General features: G+C 30.2%; 1 protein-coding gene across 2 annotated transcripts in view; it reads right to left on the reverse strand.

The window, feature by feature from the left end:
* LOC113370306 (probable phospholipid-transporting ATPase VD) overlaps window positions 1-12,222 on the reverse strand; it is a 420,055-nt gene that overhangs the window by 118,192 nt on the left and 289,641 nt on the right. For both annotated transcript variants that reach the window (XM_026610976.1, XM_026610975.1), the window contains exon 8: window positions 2,324-2,511. In XM_026610976.1, the coding sequence (XP_026466761.1) occupies window positions 2,324-2,511 (188 nt within the window). The remainder of the gene's footprint in view (window positions 1-2,323; window positions 2,512-12,222) is intronic.

Below are 12,222 nucleotides of genomic sequence, written 5' to 3' on the forward strand. Positions count from 1 at the left end.
ACCCAACTATCCGAGATACTCCATCGACAAGTTATAAGATATAAGGTTTTACAACTTCGGTGATTAGGCCAAGATTATACAAAGATTTCAAATTCACAACTCTGCTACAATCTGCCTTCCCACCAAATAAATATAACATGTTGACGTGCATATTTAAACTAGTGTGAAGTCAACACTGGGCAGGGAGTACATGTGGGAATCAAAGAGGCCATGTGTTTTAAATTAAAACAATTATTCATGTCATGACATTTTTATAGTTTTGAAATCATAATTTTTAATACATTTTTTATAACGCATAGAAATATCTTTTTACTTATTTATATATTTTTATAATTCCTTCAAAGCAATCAGACATGCGATCCTCCCACACTAGGACAATAAATCTGGTAGGTATTGCTCCAGGAAGATGGTAATTAAGGGCTGACACTACAGTTTGAAAACGACTCATTAAATTCAAATTTCAGCACAAATCAATAGATTCTTATCTTTCAATTATAATAGATGTTCGGTGATGTATAAAGTCTGCATATTATGAAGAATATTAATTTTTTAAATTTTCAGATGGCAAATTGTCTGGAACGGTGATTCTAATAAAAAATGGGATGAACACAATTTTGCAGAAAAGTTTATGATAAACCAATCTGTCTAACATGGTTTATTGATTTTTCTTACTGGAATCGCAATTAAACCACTCCTTGTCCTTTAACTCACCAAAACGTCTTTTGATGATCAAGACTTTGGAACTGGATCTGGATTGTATGTTGTTTTTAGAACTGAGTTTAGATACTTTATCCAAGTTGTTCTCATCGACTCCAGTCATTCAAACAGTAAGCTCTTATGAAGATTCAGGCAATTCAATCTTGCACTATTGAATCAACTGCCCTCTTCAACCCAACTGTCCGAGACACTCCATCGACAAGTAAGTATAAGGTTTTACAACTTCGATGATTTGGCCAAGATTATACAAAGATTTCAAATTCACAACTCTGCTACAATCTGCTTTCCCACCAAATAAATATAACGTGTCGACGTGCATAATTAAACTAGTGTGAGGTCAACACTGGGCAGGGAGTATATGTGGGAATCAAAAAGGCCATATGTTTTGAATCAAAACAATTATTCATGCCATGACATTTTTATAGTTTTCAAATCATAATTTTTAATACATTTTTTATAACACATAGAAATATCTTTTTACTTATTTATATATTTTTATAATTCCTTCAAAGCAATCAGATATGCGATCCTCCCACACTAGGACAATAAATATGGTAGGTATTGCGCCAGGAGGAAGGTAATTAAGGGCTGACAATAGAGTTTGAAAACGACTCATTAAATTCAAATTTCAGCACAAATCAATAGATTGTTATCTTTCAATTATAATAGACATTCGATGATGTATAAAGTCTGCATATTATGAAGAATATTATTTTTTTAAATTTCCAGATGGCAAATTGTCAGGAACGGTGATTCTAATGAAAAATGGGATGAACACAATGTTGCAGGAAAGTTTATGATAAACAATTCTGTCTAACATGGTTTATTGATTTTTCTTATGGATAATACACGTAATGTGCTCTAACTAGTATAAAGTTTATTGTTCCATTCACACCAATGTATTTGGCTATTATTTCACTCCGTCCACTAGTATCATATTGTCAGACTTTTCTCATTGCCAGACATGCTTAACAACCACAGAAAAATCTGAAAATTAATTTTATGACTTATCACCCCTAATAAACATAATATTAAAATTACAGATAGACTAAAATGATTTAAATTTTAAAAAGAATTAATAAATAAATTGGTACCTGGTACATATTTAGCAAAGGCAAAAATATCTGTCAACAACAAATGTGAGTCTGGTGAACTTATTCAAAGATAAAAAAAAATAAAATTGGACTGACTAAATGCTTTCAAAATATGAAATAGCACTGTACAAGTTGGCTGCGCACTAATAAACGCAACCACTTCCAGCTGCCAAATAACGATCTAACCCTAACCGAAAGAGAACGAAGGACCACATACCAAAAAAAACAGCTTGCCTAAAGTCCTAGTTTTGAAAACGTTGCTGCCTCCTATACTATGTCTTATGTGTGTAAAAAATTTGGAATGCTACTTCAAACACATACAGACTCACAAACATTGCAGATTGTGATACAAACTCAGATACAAAATAAATTATGTAGTATCAATCCTACAATACGTAGATACCACATACGCTTAAAAAATGCGAGTGTTTGCGGCTGTTCATACAAATGTATACAAAAAATATTGAGAATTTAAATAAGTATTTATATTAAATATATAATAAACTCTTTACCTCGGAAGTATAGCAACAATAGTTGAGAGTATTATGATAAGGTAGTAAAGCATGCTACTCATATTGTGATGTATAACCCAGTAGCTGGAAGGCAGTCCAAAGCACTGGTCACATATGGTATTATAAATCAAACAGAATGTGTAAAATGATCCAACACTGGCTAAAATACTAATTACATGTATGACAGTCTGAAATTTAAAAAAAAATGCGTTAAAATTATTACTATAACAAACTAATTTCTAATATATATATATATTAGGGTGATCCTTAAAATGGTCATTTTCGAATTTCCTTGCTCCCAGGGGCTCAAATAGATCATTCCAAATAGATAAAAAACAATTCTCTGAAAGTTTTAGCTCTTAATATTAACGTTTAGATAGAGCGCAATTCAATCAAAGTTTTGTATGGAAATAGCATAAAAAAATTTTCAAAAATTTTAATAATGTTTTTTAAATGTAATTTAGCGAACAAATGAATGAATAAAACTCATTCATTTGTCGCTAAGTTATACTTAAAACATTTTTTTTAATTTTCAAAAATTTTTCCATGCTCTTTTCATACAAACTTTGATTGAATTGCGCTCTATCTAAACGTTAAAAGAGCTAAAACTTTCAGAGAATTGTTTTTTATCTATTTGGAACCATTTGAGCCCCTGGGAGCAAGGAAATTCAAAAATGACCATTTTAAGGACCACCCTAATATATATATATATATATATATATATATATTAAATTTTTTATATAATTTTGATGTTGAAATATGTGAGATTCAGTCTTCAGGGCAATACATCAATTAAAAAATTTTTCCTTGCGTTAATCTTAAATTCTTTGGAGAGTTCGTGTGCCTTGTATCTAGCTTTTAACACGTGTTGCGCTCATTGATGTACATTCAGTCTGCACCCGTACATCGGAACACAGAATAGCGGGATGTACTTTACAATTCCATAAAAAACTCATTCGAAAATTTATATATTGTTCAATTTAAAGTGACAAGAATTGGTTTTTTGGTGCATTGTGAACATTTATAATTATGAAATAATTAGGATTAATTCAATTACATATAAGTTCATACCATATCACTTCTTATATATTAGATGACACAAAACAATGTGTCGAAACGTATGGAAAAAATAAAAATGTTTTAAAGTAATACAAATTTTTTAATTGATGTATTGCCCTGAAGACTGAATCTCATATATATATATATATATATATATATATATATATATATATATATATATACTAGCTGACCCGACAGACGTTGTTCTGTACCCACGTCTACAATTTTTCAATATTTTATACTAATATTTACTGCTTCGTTAAAAATAATAATTACTCTTTTTTGAATTACTATTTTCACCAATATATGAGTGATGTTGAATGTAGAACTGTTTCAAATAAAATGATTGTTCTCAATTCCCACAGTTAACACTTTAATTATTCATTTGACAAATATTAAAAAATGTTCAATAAAATTGTATATTAAAATTTATACACTGCGATTTATAGAACAAATTTATTCCCAATAGCTCAATTTATTTTATTGCATTTAAGGGTTATATAGTTATGTATAAATGAATGATTTTTTGTTTATTCACGACCAAAACATTGATTTTCCAAACTTATCACACTAAAAATGATCGTCTGCCTTTGTGATTTATGGTCATAGCATAAGATACACGTGTTGAAAATTGAAATCTTTTAAAAAGTACAACAAATTCAGAAATAATTAATATATAGCATTCGCTGCAAAGGTGCAATATCACCTTTTATTTTTCTACCCACAATAATTGCTTCAATAATGTTTCCTATAATTGTTATAATTTCGTACCATATTTTAACTGGCTTTTAGTAATTTTAATATCTAAATTACATTTTTTTCTCCAATAAATCAATATACATTATTGCTTAAGTTTATATTTGAAGTGAATTAATTTGCCAAATCCTGTTCAAATGTGCTCTATTCAACTTACGATCAACAAAATTATTGCTCTGTGAATTTTTTTCACTGTGCTCCAATTTACTTGATATTTTGGAAATAGGCTAATCTTTATCTTAAGTTCAGAAATGAAATCAATTTGCACTCCGACACCATCCACCGTATTAATTGGATTATTACTCTTTTAATTCTGATTTTATCAGAACTTGTAATACGCTATTTTAAAGGTGATTAAATGAGCTACAACTTTCTCTATCATAATGTTTACCGTAAGTTATTGTGAAACGGCGAAGGGTTAAAGGGCTCGAAAGACCTCTGGTTGGACAGCCGCGCACTCCTTAATTAATACCTCTATTAATATTTGTGTAATGGAAAAATAATAAACAACAATAATTAGTCAGAAAAATACCTCAAATTTTCATATATTTATATATATATATATATATATATATATATATATATACTTTTATACGTATTCTTTCAGAGATATTATAATGAGAAATTGGATGTTTTTTTTAATGTTTTTTTTTTCATAAAATCATGAGTTTTTTTAAAATCGTTTGTACTAAAATTGTGGTATTTTCTAGAATTCATCAAGATCTCTTAAACCAAGTTAATTCGAAGAAATGGCACTGAAAAACTATTTGATTTAAATGAAAGAACATTATAAGCGTCTTTTATTTGCTTGATAGTTTACACATTTTACACGCAGAAGTACTCATTTTAAAGCTTATTTTGAGCACTATAAAAACCCATTTTCATATCTAGCCTAATAATGTTAATAAAACACTATAAAATAGCGATTTATTAAGATTTTAATTGATATAATTTTGTTTATTACATGATTTTCGTTAAAATGTATATTTTTGAAGATAGTAGCAAAAAATGATGAAAAACGCAAAAAAGAAACAAATTTTCAGTAGCCAGTAACTTGAAAAGTATTTGCTTTTTTGAAAAACATTATTAAACATTTTTCTCTTATAATTAGTTCTTTTATCGATACCCAACGTTATTTTGAAAAAAGTAAAATTACACCACTGAAAAGAAATGTCATCCACCCGAGAAGTGGTAAAGGAGTCTAAATTGTTTTCACTTCTGAAGAGTAAGATGACCTAGTTCCAAAATTCCAAACGAAATGGAAAACAGTAAAAAAAGTTCAGACCGAAAGCGCTCCATTGAGTAAATATTCCGTACCCAATGACAAACATATGAATTTTTGACACAATGAAACTTCAAAATAATTTTTTTGTATTGTGACTTAGTATAGTAAGGAAAAACGACTGCAAATTGAATATTTTTGAGCGCAATCACTTATGGCTCGTCTCATTTGCACGAATTCGTACGGCGAATCTGTTCGCAAAGTGCGCAAACAAAATTATTATGTTTATTATGTTTATTATGTGCGTGTCAGACGCATGCGCAGACTGCATCACTTGTCAGATGCAAATAATATAATCTTATATTAATTTAATTTTTGGCACATCTCAGTTGCTTTTCGGCATTAATAATGTAGACATTACATTTTCCTTATTCATAATCATGAATTTATTATATTTTAATATTGCCTTAGCCTATAAGTGAATAGAAATGTTTGGCAAATGACAGTCTTCAATTGTTTTTAATGTCAAACTAAGCTTCAAATATTTTCAAGGGCAAACAATGATAAGCGTTTTTTTGTAATTTTTTCTATTTATTTCTACAATCTAACTATATTTCTATGAATCAAAACATTCTAGAAAATTTCCCGAACAAACTTCAGGAAGATTCATGAAAATCCGAATTACAGTTTAGGATAGTGGTCGGGGAACTTTTGGAACCGTTACCCCAAAATGTTTTTGTGCAACCTCTCATTACCCCACAAAGAAAAATTAACTAAAAGAGCCTATAATTGGAATCTGTTTGCAACATATTTTTGTATAACCTGCCATAACCCGCAGATTAACGGTTTGCTACATTGTTCGTTACTTCTAAACTTTGAAAAAGGCTGAAACAAAGGGTTTGAAGGAAACAATAAGTAAAAATTATATTCATTATGAATAAATATATTTTTCATGAATATCCTACTAATACATGAATAAACTAGTTGGTTTGTTATTTAGTCTTGAGGCAAGTTACATGAACTTCCCGATATGAGTAAATAATCGACTTAATCAATAAAAACTAATTTTATTTATGAGTGATTAAAAGTATTCCGAGTCGATTTATTACACATAATTGAAAACAAGCAAACAGATTAGTAAGTAAAGTAAATTTTCAGAAATCAATAATTTTTATAATTGAACAAGTTTCCAGGACTTTAATGGTTTATTATGTTCAAGACCAAGTACTCTATCATTATACCAAGTAAATAGCCTAATTTTAATTTTAAAAAATGTCAAAAGGACTACTCATTTTCTCAAACTTCGATGATTTTTTAAAATCAAACTAGTAGTCGTAAGGCCGTAATATTTCAGTAAATTCTATAAGACCATAGTATATATCGCTAAACAAAAATCCATAAAAATCGGCTTAAATTTTTTTTTCAAAAGTTAATTACAAGAAAACGGCTCGGTAGATTTTCACCTAAAACTAATCAGTATCATTCCCAACTAATACCTTTCGAACAGTTTTTAATTTTTTAAAATCGGTTCGGTAGGATGAGCTTAAATGTGGACGAAAAGTTTAACACTTTTTTTCAGGGCAGATTGATTTTTCATTGGCAGATCGTCGCCCAAAACTGACAAACGATAGTCCTCGCCGAAATACATCAAATGGCTTTTAAATTGCTGAAATCGGTTCAGGCGTTTTTGAGAAAACGTCGATCAAAGGTCTAATTTTGACAAATGTCAAAAAAACGATACCAATTTGTGCAAACTTTGACGAATTTTTAAAGCTAAACAATTAGTCATAGGGCTGTAATATTTTAGTATGATCTAGAACACGGGTCGGCAAGCTTTTAACTGTAGTGTGCCAAGCCACTCTACCAATATGATTTAGAGTGCCACCTTAATTTTGAAATATATAGTTAGGTTCTAGGGGAGAAGAATTATAACCAAATTTATCTTTTAAACATTTTTATTAACATATAACATGTATTTCTAATATAAACAGTGCTGGATTACCCCATAGGCCCGTTAGGCCCGGGCCTGGGGCGGCATAATTTAGGGGGCGGCAAGTTTTTCAAAATGTAAATATTTTAAACTCAATGAAATGACACGATAATTCATTTTAAGGATAGATCCTGAAATTTTTTTTTGTAAATTTAGAGATCATTTTCGATGAAATAGAACGTAATGCGTTTTCTAATCAAATTTATTATTCGTGGGTGCCGCATTGATATTTTCTTGATGTATCATATTTAATATAATAATTATCAGACTGATAAGATTTTTTGAAGAAATATTGAAAAACTGTTCGTTTTTTATAATTTTGTTCAGGTGAATCTTATAATTAAAACGCTTTAAAAACTGTTCGATTGTTTCTAGTTTTATTTTCGGTATTAAATCAAACAATGGCGTAATAACACAATATATTCATTGTTGTTAATTAATTTATGTCATTTTTTTTGTATGTGAAAATATATTTTTTTAAATATGCCTGTAGTATAAAATTAAATCTTAAACTAAAATATCTGACAATTTGGTATGCTTCCTCCAATTGGCTTTTTTTTCAACTTCAGGAAGGCTAAGTTATAATAATCCTAAAAAATCATAAATAAAATTGTTTATATAACTCTACGCTTCAAGTTCTCCTGAACATTTTGACATGCCTTAGAAAAAATTGATGTATGCATGTGTTTATGCGGTTACAATTTTTTGCCAATTGGCATTCGGAAAGACGTGCTGATTAGTTTCTTGCAAAGACAGTTCCATCCATTTCGGAATAGGGAGCAAAGAGTGAAAAAAGTGCTAATTCAATTTTTCAAAAACAGAGCGTCCTATTTGAATAATTCAAGACACTTTTTACTTGTATGACGAAATAAGAACTATCGAAAATTTTGCGAGAGCATGGTCAGCGTTTTTGGTGACCCAAAAAGGTGTCATTTGGTGATAAAAAATGATCATTGACATCAAATTATTAGATTTTGTCTTCATTATTTTGAATCATTCCGTACCAAGATTTTTAATTTTCAAAGTTTACTTCTTTGATAGTTTAATTGTCCTTTGCAAGGATCAATCACCATGAATGATTCAAAAAATATTCACTCGGCTTTGAATGAGAGGCGTACTGTTTATGCCAAAGGCAGGTTTAGCATTTTTGGAGATACAGAGTGCAGAAGGTGCAAAAGTGGTTATGAAGGTTTTGAGAGTACAGATCATCCGATTGGAATGACTCAAAAAATATATTGTTCGTGGTATTTTAGTGATATGAAGAAATGATTAGTTTTCCGAAACGGCAAGTCCACTGGTTTCAAAATTTTGAGAAATTTAAAATATCTAAAATTTTCAAATAATCGAATTAATTTAGAATTTAAAAAAAAACTCGAAATTTTTGAATATCTCGGTTCTATTTATCGAGATTAGTCCAATGTCTTTTTAATTTGTGAAATCAGTTCAGGCGTTTTTGAAAATTAAGTTTTGATTTATCACATCACAAAAGCGCCTTTTAACACAAATTTTGATTATGAAGTTTTATCAAACTTAGATGAATTTTTAAAATAGTCAAATATTTTGACTCCTAATTGATATCTTTCAGAAATCTTTTTTCAATTTTAAAAATCGGTTTCTGGCTTTATTCCAAAAACGTAATATTTTTGCTTTTTTATGCTAATTTCAAACAACCGGCTCGTCCGATCGTCCCGCAAACGTAATCTGTCCGGCAGGTTTTTACCAAAAATTCATGAATACGATTTCCAACCAAGATTTTTCGAATGGTTTTTGAATTTTTAAAATCGACTTAAAACTGTGGGCTAAAACTTTGACGATTTTTTTCTCTCTTTTACTAATTACAAAAAAAAGATTGGTCGACCGTTAAACCTGCTTCCCAAAAATTTAGGTAATTATTCATTCCTTCAGTACAAGTAAATTTTTTTTGAATTATTCGGAAACCAGTCTCTCGGTTCTTTCAAAAACTTAGTTGCAATTTTTGCACTTTTGTTCTGTATTTTCCAAACGGCTAAACCCATCTTAGCCAGAAACTAATCAGAACTTTCTTATCTATGAGAATGAAACATACATACATACACACACATCAATTTTTTTAAGGTATGCCAAAATGTTCAGAAATGTCTGAAACGTAAAAATATGCAAAAAAATTTATTTTCGATCTTTTGCGATTGCTATAATTTACGAGTACTTTACGGAAAGTTAAAAGTTGTATTTAAGTAATTTAGAATAAAATAATAGTTTAATTAAAAAAAGTAAAAAATTGTTTATTAAAAAGATCAGATAGGGCCTAGGGCGGCAGAAATCTTAATCCGCCACTGAATATAAACTAAACAACTTTAATGCGAACATTGTGCCTTTTCCTTAACATTTCAAGATCCGGGGTATAATTTGTAACTTTTAATTTCACACAAGATTCTGAATGTTTAGTTGTTAAACGATTTCTTTGTGAACTCAAAATATGTTTCATGTGAGAAAAAATTTGTTCACAGAGATATGTGGAACCAAAAGCTGAAAGGAGAGCGCATACAATTTTCTTTAAACAATTAAATCTTTTCCGGCAATGTCATTTAACAATATAATATGGCTGTCGATTTTTTCATAGAGTCATCTTTCAGTTTTTTTTTTTTGTAATTCCTTCAATTTTGTTTTCTATAATTCTGAAGATATTAGTCCGATAATTTCCATTTCAAAATTATCAACATTAATCCATTCGAAAGTCAACAAATCAAACGGTATTATTGATGGATCTATTAAATCTGGTTTTATGAGGAAGGAAAATATAGGCACATAAGCTTCAAAGCGAGCTACGTTAGAAAATGAATTATAATTAAACATTTTCTCTTATTTAAAAATCACTCGATATTTCCGATTTTCCTCATTACTTTATAGAGTGCCATTCAAAACCCCATCGCGTGCCAAGCCTGGCACGCGTGCCGTAGGTTGCCGATGCCTGATCTAGAAGACTATGGTATCTACCGCCAAAAAAATAATCATAAAAATCGTCGAATTTTTTTTTAAAAACTTTATTACAAGAGAACGGCCGGGCCGATCTCTACCAAAAACTAATCAGCACGATTCCCAACCAATATCTTTCGAATGGTTTTTGAATTTTCAAAATCGGTTCAGAATTGCGGGCTAAAACGTAGACGAAAAAATTTTCACGTTGGTGCGATTTATAAAGAAACGGCTTGGCCGATCGTCGCACAAAACTGACAAATAATATTCCTCGTCGAGATACATCGAATGGCTTTTAAATTTTACACACACACACACACACACACACACATATACTTTTTCCTAATTTGGTCTCATTTGATTCAGAATGGCTTGAAACGTCGAGAAAACATAAAATTAGCGAATCGGATTTTTTGATGAAAACATAAACTTCTCCTTCGGGAAGTTAACTAGTGGTGTATGGTATCATGCGTTAAGGCAAATTGCTGGAACTTTACGCACCGTGACGAAATTTTCGAGGAATTTTAAATGTTTCCAATTAGATTATTATAAATACTGTAACATTGTATAATATTTATAAGATATATATAAGCTGAATCACAAAATTAAAAAAAAATATTTATTCGAAGAATATAAGTCACCTTTAGGACTTTAGCCAGAATCAGAATTAAAATCTGAATTATTTTCGATATACAAAGAAACATTTTTTGAAATATTTTTCTTTCCCAAAAGTAATTGTTTTGTCAACATAAACAGCAAGTTTTTTTAATCATTCCAATCGGATGCTTAGTTCTTTCAAAAACTGCCATTTTTGTACATTTAGCTCTGCATCTTCGAAATGGATGGACATGCCTTTGCCAAAACCTAATCACTATTTCTCCCAATCATTACAAATTGAATGTTTTTTGAATCATTCATATGGGATACCCCGTTCTCTTAAAAACTCGATTTCTAATTTTGGCACTCTTTACTCCGTATCTCCGTTACGGCTGGACCTGCCTTTGCCAAATACTAATCAGAATATCTCCTTATCAATAGGAACCGAATGTTGAATGAACCATTCAAATCGGTTTATCCGTGCGCTCGAAAACGTAAACGAAAAAATGCGGACACACAAAATACACACAAACACACATCCATTTCTTCTGAGGTATGGCAAAATGTTCAAAAACCTCTGAAACGTGAAGAAATGCAAAAATTTTCATTTTCGGCCCATTCCCATAACTTACCCTACGCATACATGTAATATAAGAACATTACGATTTGGAGAAATGTGTTGCTTCATCTTTGACACAATTTCTTCAAAATTTCAAGTCTGCTAAATATGTGAGATATGCAACCCTGGAAGCGTTTTAAAATTTTCAGCAAGAATATTTTTTTGAGAAACCATAGAGATTTCAGCTTCATTTTTAAGAGGACATACTCAATTTAAAATATTTCCGCGTGAGAGCCACCTTACTTCTGTATAATAAAGAAGGTAAGTCTCAGCTTCACCACGCAAAATATATAGTTTGTTTTAATGCAAAAACTTCACATTTTTTGCTAATGCAGATTTTCTTTTCGGTAGTAGGTTTTACTGAAGCTGATTTAGTGCTTTGCAAATATATACTTTTTACCCCCAAAAAATCCACTTTTACCCCATTTGGGTAATTTACCCCGGTTCCCCGACGGATTAATGAAACTTACATTGTTACAGTAGAATTTTATATTAAGATATATATATGTCGAAAGTGTTTAAAGGGTATGGGCGCATTGCCATACAGAATCGGCCCCACCCTGGTATTTAAATAATTTATACGCCATTTTATAGGTCTATTTGATAAAAACCGATATACCAATTTTCAACTTTGTACCTCATCTTATGGCCGAGATATCATTGAAAATATGCCAAAGTGGCCCCTTCTTTCAAACTCACTTTTC

This window comes from Ctenocephalides felis, unplaced genomic scaffold (assembly GCF_003426905.1).
Source record: "Ctenocephalides felis isolate EL2017-DRISC unplaced genomic scaffold, ASM342690v1 CF-g0.4_SCAFFOLD_01492, whole genome shotgun sequence".
Taxonomy (NCBI): Eukaryota; Metazoa; Arthropoda; class Insecta; order Siphonaptera; family Pulicidae; genus Ctenocephalides; species Ctenocephalides felis.